The 22,057-nt window shown below is 57.3% G+C and overlaps 1 protein-coding gene across 1 annotated transcript; it reads right to left on the bottom strand.

Moving 5' to 3' along the window:
• Positions 1 to 4,401: 4,401 nt before the first annotated feature.
• On the bottom strand, positions 4,402 to 14,170 carry Unc93b1 (unc-93B1 regulator of TLR signaling). Its single transcript, XM_026396501.2, has 11 exons — positions 14,028 to 14,170; positions 13,764 to 13,905; positions 13,254 to 13,407; positions 10,284 to 10,445; positions 9,957 to 10,089; positions 9,535 to 9,628; positions 9,015 to 9,139; positions 8,231 to 8,413; positions 7,411 to 7,684; positions 5,812 to 5,930; positions 4,402 to 4,982 (listed from the first exon to the last, which is right to left on the bottom strand). The coding sequence occupies exons 1-11, from the start codon at positions 14,121 to 14,123 to the stop codon at positions 4,677 to 4,679; spliced, it is 1,788 nt and encodes a 595-aa protein (XP_026252286.2). The 5' UTR covers positions 14,124 to 14,170; the 3' UTR covers positions 4,402 to 4,676.
• Between the last annotated feature and the right edge of the window lie 7,887 nt (positions 14,171 to 22,057).

Below are 22,057 nucleotides of genomic sequence, written 5' to 3'. Positions count from 1 at the left end.
GCTTTTATGTGAACTTCTGCAGACTCTGAACTTCTGAGCCCCTCCCCTTACACGCTGGGTATAGAACTCTGAAAGTCCCTGAACTCGGGGTTCAGGGGATTGATTGATTACAGCAAAAGCTGTGCCCCCTGAACCTGGCTACAGCCAAATAAAACTGTTTCCTGCTGTCTTGGGTGCCTTGACTCGTTTGTCCCCACAACAATGGGAGAAGGAGAATGTAAGAAATAGTATGTAAGAAATAGTGTGTAAAATACAAGGCTATGGCTCCCTGCACTAAATGCTCAGCCTTTGGATAGGAATCCCCTGAGCCTTTGTCCACACAAATAAACACTGCTTCCTGCTGAATGCCCTGGTGTCCCATGTCTCTGTGTCTCTGTGCGAGAATCCTGCAACAGTACCAAAGCAACATGATCAGCAGAAACAACACTTCAGACTTTGACTTTCGCTCTTTTCCCAGGTTAGGAATACACAGTGCCATGGTCTTTGTGATGCCGGGGAGTGACGGTAAGCACTGCTCCCAGTCCCCCGCGATGGGGCTGAGCCGCTGATGCTCCACAGTGTCCTGGGTGCTAAGTCGCCATATTCCGTAATTTAGGTGTGTTTGGTGCATTTTCAATTTACAATGGATTTACCAGGATGTAACCCCACCTTAAGTTTGGACCATCTGCATCTTCACAGAGTTGTGCAACCACGGAAATGGGGTGACCTGCTGCAGCCACCTAGCCACAGAGATTCCCAGAGATGGGTGTGGCTTCCCAAAATGACAGTCAACCTTGTTGACTGCAAGACACCTTGAAAGAAGACTCCACCTCTGAAGCCTCATCCATGCCTTTGATGCTATCCCTTAAATAATTGGAGCCATTTTCTAACTGTTCTGTTCCAGCTCCTGTCTATCAGGCGCCCCCTTAAAACTAACTCTGACTTTGTCCCTTGTTTCTTCACTAATTACTTCAGGCTTTAATTTTCTCAGGTGGCTTATCCCCTCCTGTGCAGGAAGAATTACCCTGGAGAGGTGCCGGCCGCCTCGCGATACAGCTGCAGCTTAGGGCCTTGCTGGAAGAATCTGCTTCCAAGTTACTCCCCTAGCCTCTGGCCAGGCTCAGCGGTTGCTGGGTGGAAGGCACAGGGCCTCAGTCCTTGCAGGCTGTTCCCGAGACCACCCTCAGCTCCTTGCCATACGGGCCTCTCCGTGGGGCTGCTGACAGTGCAGCAGCTGGCTTCCTCAGAACAAATGAGTGGAAAGCAGCAAATGATCAGTCCTTTGTCTCTCTCTCAAGTGACATCTCACTACTTTGGCCACTGCATTAGTTTTCTGTTGCTGTGTGTAAGTTACTAAATTCAGAATCTAGAAACAACACCCACGTATTATTACCCAGTTGATGTGGGTCAGGAATCGAGCACAGTGTAGCGGGGCTCTCTGCTCAGGGGGACTCATAAGGTCACAGTCAAGGTGTGGGCTGGGCTGTGGTCTCATCCGGAGCTCAGGGTCCTTTTCCATGTCCCCTCTGATTGTTGGCAGAACTCAGTCCCCTGTGGTTGGAGCTCCTAGGCCCCCATATTTTTGCTGGCCGAGAGCAGGGGCCACTCTCAGCTCCTAGAGTCTACTTAAAGGTACCAGCAGGCTGCTCACCTTCCTCCAACCAGCAGGTGAGGCCTATCAGGTACACCCAGGTAATCTCCCTCTCGATTAGCTCCCAGACACTGAAATGATATCCCTTTCCGTTCCGCAGCCCTGACCACACTTACGCAAGGACATGAGTGTGGTGGGTGCCCAAGGGACTGAGAAGCTTAGAGGCCAGCTCAGAATCCAGTTTGCTACAAAAAATCACTGAAAAATACCTAGGAAAAAATACAAAAGATAAAAATAAAAATAAAAATAAATTTTAATTTTAAAAGAAAAAAAAAAACATTTAACTAGATCCAGCCCATAACATAATGAAAAGATGGAGATTACACAAAGATGTGAAGGATCCAGGGTCAGGTCACTGGGGCTCCTCCTAAAAAGAGCTGCTGACCCCACCCCTCTATTCGACAGCCTATTGTGTTTGGAGGGGGTGTCGAATCCTGCTCTTTCAGGGTCTGTTGTCTTGTTCACAGTTTCCTTGTGTGATCTGTAGTTTTGGGTTGTGAGCTCAGCTTCAGAAGGGACTTGTGTGGGAAGCCATGGTGGCCAGGCTCAGGGCGGGTACCTAGAGAGCTTCCCTACTGGTTTGGCCAGGTACCCCAGGGCCTATCCTAGGCAAAGATCAAAGGCTAGTCAACGTGAGCCTCGCAGCTGCAGGCTTCCTGGACCTTGTGAATGGTGTGACTTCTTTGTAGGAATTCCAAACTCATATAAAAATTTCATGGGAAACGTCTTCTGGACTTAAAGCTCAAAATTTTTGCCTCTTTCTGCTTCTCTGGGTGGACATTTTTTTCTGTTCTTTGTTCTAATAGTGTTGTCTTCCTTGCTTTTAGCGTTGCACTGTAAGAGCCCCCAACCCTCAGCCGTGTCCCCACCTGGCTCGTGAAACTCAACCCAGGCCCCTGGGCTGCCTCAGTTCCCTGCCTCCACCCTGCTTTGCAGCTCCCTCTTCATTTTTGGCCCTAGGAGACTTGGCTTCTTTTCTTTTCTTTTTAAAGAGAGAGAGAGAGAATTTTTTAAATATTTTATTTTTCAGTTTTCCGTGGACACAACATCTTGATTTTATTTTTATGTGGTGCTGAGGATCGAACCCAGCGCCCCGCGCATGCTAGGCGAGTGCGTTACCGCCTGAGCCACATCCCCAGCCCTGGCTTATTTTCTTGAATGCTCAACTCTATATTTAAAAGGAAACTTATCCAGTGGCTCTGGAGGCTGAGACAGGAGGATTTCGAGTTCAAAGACAGCCTCAGCAGTTCAATCCCTGGAAGTAAAAAAAAAAAAAAAAAAAACTATAAAAGGAAACTTGTTTCTCATCAAGCATTTTTAAGTGTTCTGTAGAAGAGCCCTTTTCAGGTTATCTCACCTGCTATGAGAATTTAAAGATGGTGGAAATCTTAGACGGAGGTTTGAGGGATCATACTTTTTCAATCACATCATGCCAATAGACAAGACATCAGAGTTGCTTTTGGAGCAACCATAGTGCTCCGAGGCAGAGGCTTCAACACAGACTTTCCACCCAGGGATCCAAGGCCTCCACCAGCCACTTTAACCAGGGGTGACTGAGACAGGGGCGGTGACACCAATGGCACTGTCATCACTTACTGTGAGACCTGGAGCTGCTCAGGGAGCAGGCATTCTGACCTCGGTGGCTCAGTCACCACTGCCCAAAAGAGCCAGCATGTTGCTGCCACCATCCCTGTGGCCTGCCCTGTGTGTGCACACGGGTCGCCTGTTGTGTTATGTGGTGCCTGTCCTAGGTATCACCTGTCATATGTGGGTATGAGTCTCATCCACGTCCCAAGGGCAGCTAGGTGGATGTGGGGTCCTGTGGGGACCATGACCCCGGTAAGAGAAGCAGGACTGAAGCCGCACCCCCACACTACGCCACACACCTGGGTCACCTCAGTCTGCTCCACATTGGAGACTTGGTCCTTCAGCATAATGAACTTAGAGATGAACTGTGACATCGTAGATCCACTGTCCAGACATGTCCCCTCCCCATGTTCATCCAGCACACCTAGGACCCACCCTGCATCCAAGTGCCCATTAGCCCAGTGTCTGGTCACCAACTCCAACCGGAGCTCTGCTGGAATCCCGCCAGGAGGAGGTTGCCACCTTCCAGAATGCTCCCTTCCCCGGCAGGTACTGATGGGACCTGGAAGGACTTGCTGTGTGACAGTGTCTGGGTCTGCTTGTCACTGAAAATTTGCAAGCGAAGCAGGCTGCTTTCCCTCCAACATGTAGACAACGTCTCCTCTCTGCCGTGCCCTTGTAGCTTAGAGGACCCGGGAAGCTGTGGTTCAGATGGGAGGGGGGCGCCTTGCAAGGCCACAGCACCTGGCTTCAGGGCCCACTAGAGGCTCAAGAAGGCAGTGGGGGGCAGAGAGAGGAGAGAGGGGGGCCACAGAACATGGGCAGGAGACCCAATGCTGAAGACAGCGTGGAGGGGAGGCAGGAGCGAGGGTCTGGCCTTCAGCCTGGGGCCCAGGGGCTTGAGTGGGAGTGGTGTGGCCTCAGCAGAACACCAGGGGAGAAGCCACAAGCCCCCACGGTGCCCTGCAGAGGTCTTCACAGAGGGGTCTGGGTCTTCTCTGTCACAGTGGGCACCTGCAGATGCTTAACACTGCTGCAATAGACAAACAGGGCTGGGGCCAGGCCGCCTGCCACCACAGTGCCCCAGAGGCCACATCAGCCAGGCACACACCCCAGGCGCTCTTCATCCCCCTGCACCCCCGGCCGAGACCCCCCAGTCAGGACAGTACAAAAATCTCTTTATTGCTTATTTTCTATAAAAAGTCAGGCTCTCCTAGGAAGTGCAAAGCGGGAGTCACAAGAGTCACAAGCGGTCCAGCAGCGGCCCCGGGCTGGGGCGGGGTCCAGTGGCGTCCCTCAGGGCTTCGGCTGTGCTTGGACCCTAGGCCCCCCGCACCGCCGCGGTTCCAGTGGCCCTGGGCTCTGGGGTGGCTTCGGGACCCAGATCACAGAGGGCGCAGGGCTCCCGGGACCGGCCACCCGGGGCGGCCGTGCGGCCAGCGAGCAGGGCGCCCCGGCCTCAGTGCTCCTCGGGGCCGTCGCCCCCCAGCGCCTGCTCGTAGGGGCAGGGCCGGCGGCAGAGGGCGGCTGGCTCCGGGCCCGGCCCTGCCGCCTCCTCCTCGGCGCAGTCGCGCCCGCCGCGCGCGCCCTCCGCGTCGCTCTCGTCCGAGTTGTCCTCCTCCAGGTAGCGGTAGCCCCGCACCTTGTGCTGCGGCCGCGGGATGCGCGGCTGGCGCGGGGCCATCCCGCGCCGCAACTTGCGCTCCATCCACAGGTACGAGGCCGCCGCCGCCACCAGAGTCACCAGCAGCACCGCCAGCTTAGCCTGGGCGCAAGGGAGCCATGAGGGCACCGTCCTCCCCCGCTCCCAGCCCAGCCGCACCGGCCCGCGGCCTCCCAACGGCCCCAGGAGCCTCCCGCCCAGCCCCCCCACCTCCAGGGCACCCTCCGGAGGACCCTGGCGCTGCCCTGGTTTCCCGGTTAAGAACAACAATCCCTGGGCCTCACGGGTAGATGAAGACTGGGTCAAGTCTGAACCAGGCCTGACCCTCTTTGACCAGGGCTTCGATGACCGTCTGTCCCCTCCACACAGCAGGCCGCAGTCAGGCCTTTCAGGTTTTTAAAACAGTAAGAGAACGACTGTGCAGCCTAACTTGGCTCACAGACTCATATTTGCATCCCCGTTTTGTTTTGTTGGTTGGTTTCTATTCTACTTCATTTTTTTAAAATGTTGGTCAGGACCTGCTAAACTGACCTGCCATGAGTAAGGAGCGGGGGTGCAGCTCAGTGGGACAGCACTTGCCCAGCATGCTCCAGGCGCTGGGTCCCATCCCCAACACCACAGAAAGAAAACAAGCAGAGGAGCCCTTGCAGGCCACGGAGGGAGACACAGAGGAAGACAGATTCCAGGAACCCAGGAGCCCAGTCTGAATGGGTGACCAAACAGGCCACAGGAAGACAGCTGGGATACACCCGCAGGAAAGCACAAACTCTGGGTCCCTCCAGAGATGGGTAAACTGAGGCTGACAGGAGAGGCAATAAGTGGGGTACTGGGTTGGGGGCCACCCAGTGGGCTGAGGAAAGGGGTCCTTGGCCTGGGGCTTGGCCCAGGGAAGTGGGGGTGGGGCACGGAGTCTAGCCCCACTCAACCTCACCTTCATGGGCAGGCTGGCACCCAGGTACACCATAAAGATGGCCACTGCCTGCCACCAGTGGTAGATGGTAAAGATGAAGTCCTGCCTCTCCTTGTCCTCGTACAGGATTCCCAGGAGTGCTGCAAACAGGCGGAAAGGACAAGCAGGATGCAGGGGTCCCCTGGTGCTGCTGACCTCCCCCGCGACTCTCCTAGGCCCTGCACTGGTCCCTTCCATGAGTCCCAGAGCACCCGGGCAGCACTTATGCCAGTCCTGGCCTGCCCTCTAGAGGAGGCCCTGGTTACCCTGCTGCCCAGGGGAGTTCCAGAGGAGAGCTCTGTGCCCAGAAGTCATGGCTAGATCTCAGGTGCACAGGGCCAAGAGCAAAGGGACTGTTGCTCTTTCTCCTCAGGGACCAGGGAGGGCCAACTATCCACAGCAACCCGCTTTCTACAAATCGACCCTGAAGTGTGGGAGCAGGGGACTTGTTTCCCAAGAACCCTCCCAGGTGGGGGAAGAGTACTGACAGGGAGTCAGGGGACTCGGACTTGAGCTTCAGGACTGGAAGGTGGAGGTGGGGATTCAGAGGTGCAGAAATGTGGATATAAACGTTGGCTCCGAGGGTTATTTGGGTCAAGTGAGTTTATGCATATTCTATGCTGTTAGAAGTTCTAAAAAGAAAAGGCCAGTCTGGCACCTCCCAGGTACTGGGAGATACTTGCTATTAACACCTCTGCCAGGCTCAGGGAATGAACACTCCTGTCCTGGGGCTCATGGGTGACATTAAAAACCGTTAATGGCTCTGGCACACCAGAACAGATGCCAATGTGGACTACCCACGTGGCTAGACCCATGTGTACCAGTAATTCCCACTGGCAATACCCCCTCCATACAGAGGGCATCACACAGCTGAGCTTGGGCTCACTCTGCCTTCTGCTAATAGGGCCCCTTTCCCCAGTGACTCATCCCTAGCAGCCCAGACCTGGAGACTGCCAGGCGATTAGGTTAGGATTCATGCCTGTTCCTGTCTCTGCTCCACAAAAGGCCCAGATCTGGGGCCACATGTATATCTCAGTGGTAGAACACTGGACTAGCACGCACGAGGCCCTAAGTTCAATCCCCAGCATCCAGGGGGAAGAAAGAAAGGACCCACGTCTACACCTGCATCCTAGGGCATGGACAGGGCTACCTGCCACTAGTCCCACCGGGCTCGTCCCTCGAGCACAGACCCCATCATCTACTCCGGTGAATGGAAACTCTATGAAGGCAGCCCCACCCCTGTGATGAGGAGGAGGTGTCCCCGCTGGGCACACCCACCCCATGTCTCCACAAGATCTCACCCCACTCCCTTGGTGTCTGCAGGGCTCAGTGCCCACCCTGAAGTATCAACAGAATGTCCATACCCCCAGGGCGTCTGGCTCTTCTTCGTCTGTCCCTCCAGTGTGGGTCTGTGGGACTTCCTTCCACCCCTGGACTGCCCACCTACCTTTACTTCATAAAACTCCCTGGCAGATCGCCTGTATGTTCGTGTCCATCCCTGGGTGTCCATGTCTCCCAACCACCCACAGCTTGCCACAGATCCTCCCCCGCAGTCATCCCAGTGTCCATGGCTGTACTCACTGCTGAGTCCGGTCTTGTTGAAGGCACTGCCCACACCCCAGAGGGCAGCTGCCACATAGAGGACCCAGCTGTGTTTCAGGGCTCGAGGTGCAGGGGCCCAGAAAAAGAGGCCAAGAGTGAGCAGCAGGTGCAGCCCTGCCCCAGTGACCAGGGGTACTGAGCGTGGCAACCACAGCCCCAGCAGACCCAGGACCGAGGCAGCTGAGGCACCCAGGCTGTAGGCCACAAGGAGGTAGGCCAGCCGCTCCAGCCCAATGGAGCACACTCCATAGCCCTGAGGGAAAAGCAGAGTATTGAAAGTCTGACAGCCCAGGCCCTGACCCTCCCCATACAAATGTCACTTTAGGCCACACTTTGTCCTCTCTGGACCTCCTGGGAACTAATTTTCTCCAGGGCTGCTAGGAAGGTTCCAGGAGAACTGTCAATACTGAAAATACTTGGACTGTGTCCCCAGACACTAGGGGCTGTACCCTACATAAAACCAAATGCTTTATGGAAATCATCCCAGTTCAGCTTCAGAGAGGTTAAAGTAACTTGCCCAGGGAAAAGGAGAATAGGGACAAGGAAGGAAGAGAAAGAGGGAGAAGGTTCTTATATATATTTATACATATGTACTTTTTTTTTTTTCAGTTCTGGGGAATAAACTCAGGCTGGCATCAAACTTGGGACCCTCGTGCCTCAGCCTCCCGAGTCCCTGGGACTACGGACATGTGCCACCATGCTCACCTATACATATATACTTTAGAATATGTGTATTTGGAATTTAAATTTAACTGGATATCCTGCCTCTTGTTGGCAACCCTATGCAGGCTGTACTTACCAGGGCGAGACCCGTGCAGGCAAAGAGCACCTCAAAGCCACTGTAGATGAAGAAGGGCACCAGGTGGCGCAGGCGGAAGTCACGCACGTACTTGAAGGGCAGCTGGAAGATGTTGCCCCAGCCCACGCTGCGCAGGTCGATCTCCTCGGTGGGCCGGTAAGCTGCACCGCACAGCCCCAGCACCTGCCGGCAGGAACTCTTTAGAGGTGACCAGCCAGGCACCTCGCTCCACCCCTGGGCTTCAGCCTCACCGCAGCCCAAGGCCCCGCCCCCAGCAACACTCGTGGGCTTTGGCCCCGCCCCCGGATACGCCCACAAACCTTGCTTTCCAGGCCACGCCCCCATCCCCGCCCCTCAGGCAACGGCCACATCTCCATGCTCCTCCAGTGGACTTGGACCTTGCTTACCAGCCCTGTCCTGATCTTAGGCATGTCCACGCCCCCGGAACTTTAGCTCTGCCTTCTAGTATCGCCCTCAGACTTGAGCCACACCCTCCAGTCCATGATCCTGGGACCGGCCCCAAACCCCTCTCATCAGGTAGCACTAATCTCTGGGATTTCAAATCCAGCCCGGGTCTCTAGGCGTAGGCCCGCCTCCTGGACTCAGCCCTGGCTCGCAAACTCGGCGCCTCCAGGCCTGCCCCCTCGGAGGCCACAGCCCTCCCCTGGCCACACCTCCAGGCAGCGGAACGCAAGCCCAGACTGTTTTCCAGGCTGTGCCACTCGGTCCCAAAGACCCAAGCTTAGCCTCAACGCCTCTGGCCCATCCGCAGCCCGGGCCGCACCAGCAGCATGGCCAGGAAGGCCACCGCCATGAGCACGCTCTCCACCACGATGAGGTTTCGGCTCCGCGGTAATGTCCGCAGAACCGTCTTGTTGAAGCCATTAAGGATGCCGTGGCTGTTGGTGCCTGGGAAGAGTGGGTGGGGACACAGTGAGTGGGACCCGCTGTCAACCCTACCACGAAGAAGTGCAGCAGCCAGGGGACAGGCGAAGGTGGTGCCAGCAAGGAGCGCTCCCCTGGGAGGGTGGGCAGTCCACCTCCACACATCCACACTGCACTGACTGAGCTCTGCCTGCCTGCTGGCCCCAAGGGAGAGCTGGGCAGTCTCAATCCAGGCGGCCTTCTCTGCCCGCCCCCACCGCTTAACCACATGCTCCTTCTGGGTCCTGGCCTTTCCCACCAAAGCCAAGGGATGCCAGGCTTCAGCCCCCACCCCTGGGAGTGAGGGCTCAGTGTCTGCTGGGTGACTGCGTGGGGGAGTAGCAGGCCCTGGGGAGCCCCCCACCCCCATGAATACTAACCGCAGCTCTGCACGTTGTACAATGTGTGGTTCAGGTCATACAGGTAGTAGTTCAGGAAGTAAACCATGGGCAGCTGGGCACAGGCAAAGCTCAACTGTGGACAGGAGGGCCGTTGGGGCCAGACTCAGGCACCAGCCAGGCCGAAAGCCCTGGCACTGTCTGGGCACAGACTTGGGGAACTGGAGCCCTCCCCCTACTGGGTCAGCCTGGTGGCAGGGTGGGGGGGTGCCCAAGACAGGAGGACTTCTTCCTGGCCAGCAGTGTAGACTGGGAGGAGACGAGGTCTCCGTCACTAGAAGTAGGCAAGCAGGGGTTGGCTCCAGAAAGGATTAGAGGGTTGAGAAGATGTGCAGTGGGCTCCCATGTATGAGTTCTGGGCCCGGGACATCACACACACCCCCAGTGCGGCGCGAGGTGCTCACATGGAAGAAGCTATAGAAGATGGCTTGGAAGACCAGGAGGTAGGGTGCATGGGAGCCCCGCGGTGGACGCTGCTGAGGGCCCTGCTCATCCTGCTCCTTGTAGTGGGAGTACTCGTAGTACTTCTGCGACATCCTGGGCCACAGAAGTAAAGGCTCGCCTCAGCCCCGTCTCTATGGCAACCCCACTTCTAGCACCCTGAGCTACGGGCTGAGCAGCTGAGGCCCAGAGCATGGAAGGGGCTTGCCCAAGATCCCCCAGCTGAGGGTGGCAAAGCAGTCAAGGCTCAACCAGGTCTCCAGCCTCCCAGCCCACTGCCCCCGACTCACCTGGTGATATAGTTGCCCATGGAGGCCCAGAGAGGAACGATGGCCATGCCCAGGGCCACGGCTGAGGGCACCAGTGTGTAGTAGCGCTCCCAGTAATTGGTGGAGACAAAGAGCGCATAGATGCCCACGGCCAGGAACATCATCCACTTGGTGCCAAAAAACCTGCAGACAGGGGAGGGGTGCTGGTTTCCCGGACCTGCAGGGACAACCTGGCCTGAGACCAGACGGCTACGGCCCCGTATCCCCGCTTCAAGGCTGTGTGTGATGGAGAGAGCCCTGGCCAGAGATGGCCAGAGAGGGCCCGAAGATGGAGTCTCAGGTTATAGATGCCGAGTGGACTGAGACAGGCCACTGTGCCTGCACACCTCGGTTTCCACAGCTGTGATGTGGGCAGGACCCAAACTACAGGCCTCTCGTGGTCGTGGCAAGGATAGAAGGATAGAAGTCAGTGGCCGTGGGTACAGCTAGCACTCCCTCCTGTCCTGCCTGACTCACCCATCTCCCTTTCTCCTCCCAGGCTTCTGAGGTGACTCTAGAGCCAGTGACATATTCAAAGGGCTCAACCAGGCTAGGATGAGAGAGAAGACGGGCCTCACGCTGTCAAGTGCCCGAGTTGGAGCCTTGGGGCCCCTTCCTCCCTGCCCACTGCTCTTGGGTTCCACTGTGGTCAGTGGGGAAGTTTCCCCTTCTCTGGGTCTGGGGAGAAGCCACACAGTGACCATGGAAGGGACTTGATCAGTGACGGGGTAAGGACCCAATCAGAGCACGGAGGCTGATCAGCCTAAAGGCCCACTCCCAGCATCTCTGGGTTTTACTTATGCTCCTCAGTTCTTTCTTTGTCCTGACTTCCAGGAAGCCCGAAGCTAAACAGCCCTGGGTTTTGCCGCCCATTCTTTTGAGCCACATCTCCAGCCCTTTCTTTCTTTCCTTTTTTCTTTTTTTGAGATAAGGTCTGGCTAAATTGCTGAGGCTGGCCTAAAACTTATTCTCCTGCCTCCACTTCAGCCTCTCTAGCCACTGGGATTACAGGCCCCACTTGTTATTTTTAGTTTGCAATATAACAGACAGGCAGCCTCCTCTTGATCTATTTGAGGGAGGGGCAGTTCACCAAAAAAGCACACTTTGATGGAGCAAAAAGTAAAATGTCAGCACTCATTCACTGCAGGAGAGGATGTGGTTTAGAAATTGAAACAGCCCGTGGTCATGAGCATCGGCATGACCCTTTGGAAAGGTAGCCTGGTGGTTCTGGCCAACGGTGAGCACCTGGGTTTAGAGTCACTTGGCCAGCAGTCAAACCTGAGGTCTGCCAGTTACTGCCAGTGGGACAGAGTCAAGTCTTCTCACCACAAGTTTCCCTTGTGGGTGGGAGCAGCTACCCTGGACTGTTGGGAATTTAGCTCCTACAGAGTGCCCAGCACATAAGAAACAAAATAAAGGCTAGCTGTAATTATTTAAAGTAATAGGTTTCTAGACCTGAAAGCATTTCATGTGCCTTTGACCTAGTGAAGACACTGCTGGGAATTTATCCCAGGGGAAAACAAAATGAAAATAATTAATTTTAAAAAGAAGGAAAGAGCCGGGCACTGTGAAGCCACCTGTCACAGGAAGCTGAGGAAGATGGATCACAAGTTCAAGGCCAGTTTGAGCAATTTAGTGAGACCCTGTCTCAAAAAATAAAAGGGTTGGAGGTGTAGCTCAGTGGTAGAGCACCCTTGGGTTCAATTACCAGTACCAAAAAAAGAAAAAAAAAAAAAAGAAAGAAAAGAAGTAGAAGAGGAGGAGGACAGACAGACAGACAGCCTGGCAGTGCATGGCCGGCAGTCCCAGCTGCTTAGGAGGCTGAAGTGGGAGGGTTCCTTGCGCTCAGGAGTGAGATTAGCCTGGCCGACATGGCGAGAGTCCTGCCTCCACAGAAGAAAGAAAAAGAAGGAAAGAGTGTCAAGCACAGAGGAAGCAACCATGTCCAACTGAGGGCCACAGCTGGTCCCCATCTCTGCAGAAGACACGGCCCTGGCAAAAGTCCTCATTGTGAAGGCTGCAGACAAGGCTCAGATGTGTCAAGTGGAAAGAAAAAAAGAACAAGAGCAAGGCTTGCACACACGTGCTCTGGTGACAACGAGGTGGACTTTATCCACTCATGCTGGTGGGACAGAGGACGTGGGCCATTTACTGGAGGGCTTAGGAGGAGTTTCCTTGTTTATGATTTCAGTTACAGTGACACTGTTCAACTGTGAAAAGGAAACTTTTTTTTTTAAGAGAGAGTGAGAGAGGAGAGAGAAAGAGAGAATTTTTAATATTTATTTTTTAGTTCTCGGCGGACACAACATCTTTGTTGGTATGTGGTGCTGAGGATTGAACCCAGGCCGCACGCATGCCAGGTGAGCGCGATACTGCTAGAGCCACATCCCCAGCCCGTGAAAAGGAAACTTAAAAACAAGGGAACTAAAACCCATCTACTCTGCCCGCTGGCCTCCTGGTCTCATCTGGGAGGTGCTGTGGGTGGGATTTCTGCACTGGCCAGGAGGCTGGGCCACATGCCTCTGAGGCTGGGAAGCTCCTGCCCAGCCATTCCCCCTTTCTGTGCCAAATGTCCTCTCAACACCAGTCACAGCTGATAGGGCCAGGAGTGGGTGCCTGAGCTTTGCCCACTGACTGGAGCCCCTCCCAGAATCCACAGCCCAACTCAGAAGGTCACTATGGGTCTGGGCCACCACAGAGCCCATGAGAGGATGCCATGTGGGACACAGGCCAAAGGAGGGCAGAAGCCTGCTTGAATCTCTTGCCTGAAACCAAATGTGCCCTAGAAGCGGGGACAAAATTCTCCTTTCCTCCCCTACACCTTGGTTTCCCCTCTTCACTCTCACCCTCCTAGGGAGGCACACTTCCTCCCCAGTTCCCTGTTCCTCCAGGCAAAACAATGGGCCGGCAATCTCTGCACCCTTGGAGACAGGGTGACAGGCCAGCCCTCACCTGATGAGCACCGGTGTGTAGAGCAGGGCAGCGATGGGTGTCACGTTGATGCCCATCAGCATCTTGCTGTCGATGTCGGGAAGGCCCATGTTGCCGTACTTCACCTCGCGGTAGGTCTCGTCGTAGTGCAGGATCAGCTGCATCTGCAGGAGGCCTGGGGACAGGGGGCAGCGTGGAGGGAGCGGTCTGGCTCCCGGGGCAACCTAGCAGAGGCGGGAGGCAAGCCTGGCCGGAGTTCCAGTCACCCGAGGGGTTCCCATTCCTACAGGGAGCGGAGGAGGCAGGAAACCCACCCCCACCCATCCCCACGGCTCTGGCTGGGACCTGGGGACACGGGCCGGCCAGGAAGCCCCTCCTTGCCCCAAGTGAGGCAGCTGCAGCTGCAGCTAAGAGGGCGATGTACCGGGAAGTGAAAGGGGAAGGAGAAGGGCTGGCCCAAGGTTTCTCTTTCCCTGAACGGGCCGGGCGAGGCCAGGGGTCGCGCGGCGCAGGCCGGGGCGCGGGGCGTACCCAGGTAGACGCCGTAGGTGAGCATGCCGCCCGCGCTGGCGGCCAGCACGTTCTTGAGCACGCCCAGGCGCTTGCGGCGGTAGTAGCGGCGCTCCTCCTCCTCCTCGTTGTAGTTGGGGTACGCGCCCACCAGCTCGTCCAGCTGCGGGCCAGCACGCCGCTAGCACCCGCTGGCCACCGGCCGCCCCGCGCCCCGCGCCCCGCGCCCCGTGCCCCGCAGGGGGCCCTGCCCCGCGCCGCCCCGCGCCCCCGGGCCCCGCTCACCGGGGCCTCGCACCCGTCCGCTGCCCCGAGTCGGTCCTCGTCGCCCTGCGGCCCCACGGCCCCGGCCACCGGGTAGAGCGGCGGCTCCGCCTCCATGGCCAGACCCCGGACTGACAGCGCGCCCCGCGCCTCCGCCGCCGCCGGCCGTTCCTCCCGGGGCCCGCCCCGCGCGCCGGCTCCTCCCCGCGGGCGTGCCCGGGTCCGGGAGCCCCCAGGGACTCCGCCTCCCGGAGAAGAGGACGAGTTCGAATCCCGGCTCAGCCACGTCCGGCTCCGTGCCTTTGGGGATGAGTTCATCCCTTCCCTGTGTTCCTCACCTGTAAAACGGGGACACTTGGCGCCAATCCCCGGGGAATACGGTGAATGACCAGCTAATGCGAAGCCTTGACTCCCCCGCGGGGCTCCCCTCCGGCATCGGCGAATCCTGAGCTTGGGGAGGGCGCAGGGGGCGGGACTGTGGCTCCCCTAGGCTCTAGGGGTGGCCTAGGGTGGCCCCACCACCGCCCCGAGGGTCCAAGGCGCCGGAGGGTCCAGGGCCCCCGGAGCCCATGAAGTTGCCACCCTGCGGCCGCTGACATTCCACAGCCCTGCTGTCCACCTGGCTGGAGCCACCTGGGAGACCTTTTAAAATATCCAGTTCCCTTGACCTCCTGGCTCCTTCTGGTGCCTTCCCTCCCTGCTCCTCCCAGAAGGGCCCTTCCCAGCCTCGGCTCTCAGTGCCGGAGGCCAACCCTGAAGACCCTGTATCTGCGCTTCTGGGGTTTAAGTTCCCACCAAACCAACTGCTCCCCTCCTCCCCCCCACGCCGTGTTGGGCACATACTAAGTGACCGGTAAGTGGGGCGGGATGGATGGATGATTAACAAACACCTCCCGCCACAGAGGGGTCACTGGGAAGTCTGGGGACTGGGGACATGGGTATGTGAATTTACAGGGGCCTCTGGCTTTAAGATAGCAACACTTTATCCAGGGGACACCCAGGTGCAGCTGTGGGAGAAACAGAGGGTGAATTCCTGCCGGTGGGTGCCATACAAGAAGCAGGAGAGAGGGCAGGGCTCAAGGTGCCGGGGCCCGAGGTGCTGGACAGGAGGAAGTGGGAGAATAGAGATGCCGTGGGTTTCTGGAGCCAGGAAGCCATCGGGCTGTGGCCAGAGTGGATACCAGGGCTCACTGGGTGATGACAAAGTGCAGGTGTGGCCAGGGTGGCCTGGAGGTGAGTGGCCATGGGCTGGGGTGGTAGTGTGCTTTGATGTCCCAGGAACACTTGGTCCTATAGAATTCAGGGGACAGGCATGTTCCAGGAGGCAGAGAGATGGTTCCGGGTATGGCTGCAGGCAGTGGGCAGGGGTGGAAAGGGCAGTTTGGAGGCTCCAAGGGAGGGGGGAGGACAAGCCTCTACCTCCCAAGAGGATACCCCCTGAAACCCTGCAGAGGATGGGCTGGTGGGCCTGAGCCCAGATCAGCTCCTAAGGTCCCTGAGGCCTGCGCTTTCCCCTCCGCCAGCCCCTGGATAACTGCCCACGTGCTCTGGGGCCGGCAGAGGTTTCAGGACTATCCTCCAAGTTGTCAGACCCTCACAAAAGGGAGTCCAAGGCCATAAGGAAGGGGGGAGCTGTCACCCACACACGCCTGTGCCCAAAGCCATTACGGGACTCGCCAGTCAACCTCGCACAAAGACGCCTGGAGGACAGCCGCCTGTCCAGCCTCGGGTGGGTGCTGTGGGTATTGATTCTTGTAGCTGAGGATTACTTTAAAACGATCATAATTCTCCTTGTTTTACCTTTAAAATTCTTCACCTTCACTTTACTGGATCTTGGGTTCATCTGAACATTGAATTGGTGTTATTTAGATGGACACCAGAAAGAAACAGAGGTGAGGGCCCTCCAGCCATGGAGCGGGTCCCAGGGTGTCCCCCAGCCCTGGCCCTTCAGTCTTCTCTGGCCATGAGTGTGGGAAGCCCCTCACCTCCCCCTCCACATAGCCCAGGATTTCCTCACCTCCAAATAGAGATAGGCACAAAGGAATTCTGCAGACAGGAAATCAGATAGAGGGACAGCCTAGTGGCCCGGGGGCACAACCTTGGGTCAGAGCAGATGTGTAGGAGCTTGTGGAAAAGAAGACCTTACACCCCTAGATGGAGGGGGCACCAGGCTGGAGACACAGGCAGGATGGGGTGTCCGGTGTGACCACAGGCCCACGGAAACCCCATGGAGGAAGAAGGAGGTGACTGAGCTCCGCGGGGCCAGGCAGCTCTAAGATGCAGTCTCTTGAAGCTGCTGTCCAAGCCCGCTGTTGGGAGGCGTGGCCAGGCCTCACACTCCACTGCTCAGCCAAGGAGAAGACCTCACGGGTTTGTTTCAAGGTAGAGGTGCATCTCCAATGTCCCCAGCACAATTTGTCATCCAGGGAACTCATGGAACAGGACTCCTGACCCTTAATGGGGAGGAAGGGAGCATCTGCAGGGTGAGCCAGCAGGCTGGAGAGAGAGAGAAGCGGGACAGTGTGGGTCTGAATGCCATCTGCTGCCAGAATCCCCTCTTCATACCTTTTCAGTGAAGGCCTTCAACTGATTGTATAAGGCCCACCCACCTGGTGGTAGAGCACTTGCCTAGTACGGGCAAGGCCCTGGGTTCCACCCCAGCACCACACACACCAAAGTCTACTGATTTAACTGTAAATCTCATTCCCAAAATGCCTTCACAGCCACATCTAGAGTAATGCTAGACAAGTATCTTAACTGCAGCCTCGCCAAACTGACACCTGAAATTAGCCATCACCGACCCCCAAGACGAAATGGAGAGGGATGTGTTTTAAGAAATAGAAGCAAAGAGAAGGAAGGAGATGAACGGGATGGCTCCAGGAGGGGAGGTGGGCCCCCAGTGAGAAAGGCTCCAGAGTCCACGCACCACGGTCACCTCCCGGTGCCCACCCCCCAGCCTAGGGACGGCTCCACTAGGTGCTGCCTGTCCGTGAGTGACCCCACCTTTAAGTTTTCAGAGTTATTTAATCTAAAACCCTTGTGACCTTGGAATCCTCCTGAAGTTCATTTGTAACTTCTAACGCTAAGTTGCCGAATTAAAATAAACTCCTTTTTTGTTTTACTTTATTTATTTTAATTTATTTTTTGGCAGTGCTGGGGATGGAGCCCAGGGCCTCCCACGCGCCAGGCTCCGCTCCGCCACTGAGCCGCGCCCCAGCCCTGATGCCCTCCTTGTTTTCTTTTTTTATTGGCTCATTGTAATGACACACAACAGTGGGGTTTGTTATAATATATTCCTACAGGCACACAAGAACACATAATTTGGTTAATTTCATTCCCCAGTACCTCCCCTTTCCCTCCCCTCCCTCCCCCATCTCCCCTATTCTGCTGGCCTCCCTTATATGTTTTTTTAATTTGTTCTAATCAGTTATACATGACAGTAGAATGCCTTTTTTTTTTTTAGAGGGAGAGAGAGAGAGAGAGAGAGAGAGAGAGAGAATTTTTTAATATTTATTTTTTAGTTCTCGGCGGACACAACATCTTTGTTGGTATGTGGTGCTGAGGATCGAACCCGGGCCGCACGCATGCCAGGCGAGCACGCTACCGCTTGAGCCACATCCCCAGCCCCAGTAGAATGCCTTTTGACACACTCTACACAAATGGAGCTCAGCTTCTCCTTCCTCTGGCTGAACATGGTGCAGAGTCACACCAGGAGTGTAATCATATATATTTATAGAGTAATAAGGTCTGTCTCATTCTGCCGTCCTTCCCATCCCACAGCCCCCCCCCACTCCCCTCTGCACAATCCAAAGTTCCTTCGTTCCCCTCCCCCCCATGGATCAGCATCTGCCTATCAGAGAAAGCATTTGGTCTTTGGTTTTGGGGGATTGGCTTATTTCACTTAGTATGATGTTCTCTAGTTCCGTCCATTTACCTGCAAATGCCATGATTTTATTTTTCTTTAAGGCTGAGCAATATTCCATTGTGTATATGTACTACATTTTCTCTCCATTCATGTTGAAGGGCACCTAGGTTGGCTCCATGGTTTAGCTATTGCGAATAGAGCTGCTGTAAACATTGATGTGGCTTCTTCATGGTGGTTTTAAGTCCTTTGGGTATATGCCGAGGAGTGGGATAGCTGGGTCAGATGGTGGCTCCATTCCAATTTTTTTGATGGTGTCACTTCCTCCCCTTTCCCTTCTGGTACCAGACAGGAACCTCTGACTCAGTGACCATGGGAATGAAACAGAGCCATGTTTGGGGAACACGCAAGCGAGGTTTCGATAGGGGCTCAGCTGGGGGGGGGGCAGCACTGGCGCAGGGCACGGCTGCTCCCCGAAAACCAGGAGATGCAGCTCCAACCGCCTGGTGGGCAGCGCAGTGGGCGGGACCCATGGCCGGTGGTTTGGCACTGGGGCCAGTTTGGGGGACACAGTTCTGAAAGATGTCTTTTCTTGCACCAGATTCTGGCCACCGGGCCGTTGCAGTCAACCTGTGCAGGAACTGTGGGGTCACCCCTGCAGCCAGTGCCACCATCCAGAGCCTTACCATGGGGCTAAAGGACTGCGGGGCTCAGGCTGCGTAGCTGTGGCAAAGCCCAGGGCTGGGCGGAAGAGAACACCCGCTCCCGCAGCCAGGGTGTCCTCAGGCACAGCCCAGGAGAATCAGACCCTGGCTACTTTGTCCTACACCAGAATCCAACCTGACAGCCACCATGTCCACACAGACATCTGTCCACGCTGGGGCCATCAGTGTATCAAGTGCCGGACAGTAGAGGTGCCTCCCCTCTGAGGTATGGGCCTCTTGCTGGTTCACCGACATGGGCAACAGCACCTCTGAAGTCCAGCCCGTGGGCCAGCTGACAGTGGGCTCTGCTGTCACTAGTACACTCACTCTGAGCCACACAGTCCTTGGGTGATTGCCCACCTGTACACCCATCCCACCATGGGATTCAGGCCGCGCACCAAGACTTCAGTGGCACCCATGATGGCCTCCCAGGCCACCAAACGGCATGCACAGCTGTCAGCTGCTTCTCCATCAGGACGTGGAGGGCTCGCAGCCTTTCACACTGGACACCAACGTCCCAGAGTCTGTCTCAGCCATTTGTATTTCTGCCATAAGCCCCAGCTAAATCCTTCTCAGGTTACAGGCACATCTAAGCCCGGAGGTTGTGCAGGATCAGTGACATGTAGCACCCGGGGTCTCTGGCCCCCACCGGCTCCTGGCCCACCTGGACGCTCTCGGCCCCTCCCGGTGCTGTAGGGCGAGTCTCGAACCTCTCCATTTTAGGGCAGTGCACATGTTGTCCACCCCTAAAGCTCACAGGCCAGGGCTCTGCTGGCCTCTGTCTATATTGTCTTCCAAGCTCGGGTTGATGGGCCGAATGAGGGAGCCTGGTCGCCTGGCTAGGCCCTGCTGGCTGCTGCCCGCCCAGGAGCCACGGCCACTGCTGCCCATGACCACTGAGGGCTGAGGGGTGGATCCCCCTCCCCTCCTCCTCTCGCCACGAGGGAGGCTGAGAGGGGTTCTCAAGGCACGGAGGTCCCCCTCCAGCGACCGGGCTCTGGTCTCCAGGCCTCTTCCTGACCTTGCCCCTGCCTCATCTTGGCGGGCTCTCTGAAGCCACCCCCTGTCTGCTCAGAGCAGGAAGGGACATCCATCCCGCAGCCCAGCCCTGTGCGTGGGCTCCCCGTCCTCTCTCCATCCCCTTCTCCTGGCCACAGGCCGCTGCCCGGGCTTGGCCGCTCGGTCCACAGTCCACCAGGTCCTGCTCACCCCCAGGGCAGTAAGAAAACCCCCAGCCACTTGCCTCCCGAGGGCCGCCCCGGGGTGGGAGCTCCGTGCTCCTAAAGGCTTCTCCCTGCTCCCAGGGAGCCCACCCGCCGCAGCCCGGCCTTCCTCGGGAATCCATGCCCACAGGGTGGAGAACCGGGGAAGGCCTCTCTCACCTGGCGGCACAGCATCCTGCCGGCCACGCCCGCCCGGTGTCAGGCTGTGGCCCAGGCCGGGAGGAGGGTCGGGGCCCTGGAAGTTGAAAGGAGATGTGTGGGGACGGCAGACTGCTCTATCTGGAGGTGACAGCAGCCCTGCCATCGCCTCCAGAGGCCTTCTTTAAGTGCAGGTCAGACAGAGAAGGCATGTCAGTGGGCGCAGGTCCCAAGCAGAGGCTCCTGACCCCGAGTCCCCAGGCTGAACCAGGGTGTCTGTGACCTTGGCTACAAACTGGAAGCATCACCCGTGGGAAGCCTCAGCGAGGGAGTCTGCCTGTGGCCATCGTGGGCCGACAGTGGTGACGGGCCATCCCTCTGCTCATCGAGTGCTGGCCGGGGCCCAGGCACTGCGCCCTGTGGCCTCTACTCTGCACCCCAGGAAGGAGCTCACTCAGTGGAAGGCCACAGGGCTGGGCCTCAGGGACAAAGCAAGCACACCCACCTCCTCGGGAGGGCAGGGAGAGGGGCAGGAGCACAGCTGCATTCATTGAGCACCTCCTGTGTACCTGAGGTCCTGGCAGGGGCTTTCCCCCTGGGCTCCTTTTGTCCTCCCAGGAGTGAGGTGAGGACACTGTGGCCTGAGGTGGGGACACCCAGCAGGTGAGCTGAGTAGCCTGTCTGCAGGTGAGACGGGGAGCTCGGGGAAGGCAGGAAACGAGGATGCTGGTTCCACCCGATGCCACACCCTTGTCCACTCTGCCCTCCCCTGCCCCTTGCCCCTGCCTCAGAGAGGACAAAGGTGAATTTTTTTTTTTTTTGTATTGGAGACTGAGCCCAGGAGTGCTCCTCCACCGAGCCACGTCCCCAGCCCTTTCTCTTCTTTGACCCAGGGTCTTGCTAAGTTGCTGAGGCTTTGGACTCCTGGTCCTCCTGCCTCAGCTGCTGGGATTTCGGGTGTGGCCACCAGGCCGGGCTAGCAGGGTCTCTCCATCAAATCCTCTGAAGTAAGTGCCAGCATCTGGGGCACTGCGTGGGCAGGCCAGGCCCAGGCCGGGGCGGGGGTGGCCGGGGCGGCACCTCCTCCTGTGCGGCCACCGCAGCAGGCCCACCAGAGGGAGAGGGCTGCTGGGGCGCCCTGAACCCAAGGTCAGGCCCCACCTCAGGCACCTCCCTGGGCCTCCGCTGTCCGCTGCAGAGGGGGCTGCGGGTGGGTGAGGAGGGAAGGGCCAGGGGGAGGGCCAAAGCTAGGGACCCTGGCAGAGGACGGTGGGACCGAGCCGGTCTGGAAGGCAGCTGGTGGGTCTGGCAGGGGCCTGAGCCACCTTCCTGTCCTGGAGTTTGGGAAGTGGCTCTCGGCCTCCTCAGGTCGGGTTGGGGCACTTGAAATGCCAATGCCTCCAGACCCACCTGCAGGGATTGAGCTATTCCTCCTCGGGATCCTTGGGCACGTGTTACGGTTCCGTATCCCTCTAGATGGAGATGCAGAGGCACAGGAAGGTTAAGACACTGACCTGAGGTCACACAGACAAGTGTCAGGACCGGGGCTGGAAACCAGGCTACCCCTCACCGCCTCTGTACCAGGTGCCGAGCTAAGTGCTTCACCGTGTCAGCCATTTACCTTGTGGACACCCTGGGCCTGCTCTCGCCTGTACACACTCGAGAACTCCAAGGCCAAGAAGCAAGTGCTACCCAGTGCTGGTGGGCAGATCTGCCTGGCCCAGACACGTGAGCGTGGCCACAGCAGGAAGGTCGAGACCTCTGGCTCCCCTGCACCAGATGTGCAGGCCCAGGCAGCTCTAAGAGTGACCCCTGGAGGTCCTGGCCACAACCATCAGGCCCACTGAGCCTCTGGAACCCCCCTCTGGGGCAAGGAGAAGGGTGGGGTGCCTCCCACCCCAGGGTAGAGGGGCCTCCACACCCAGCACAGGTGGACCTGTCCCAGGAAGGCAGGCCTCCTCGGGAGCCTCCTTGCGAGCTGTCGCGAGCCCTGCAGGGAGTCTCCTGGCAGCTCTCTGGTCAGAGAGGGTCTTTAGGATCCTGCACACCCCTCTCACCCATCAGGACCTTCCCAGGTGGGCTCCCAGTTTGCTGTGTGGCTTTAGGCCTGTGACTGCTCCTCTC

Source organism: Urocitellus parryii, chromosome 4, assembly GCF_045843805.1.
Source record: "Urocitellus parryii isolate mUroPar1 chromosome 4, mUroPar1.hap1, whole genome shotgun sequence".
Lineage (NCBI taxonomy): Eukaryota > Metazoa > Chordata > Mammalia > Rodentia > Sciuridae > Urocitellus > Urocitellus parryii.
The sequence above is the reverse complement of the archived record's forward strand: the minus strand, read 5'-3'. Positions and strand labels throughout refer to the sequence as shown.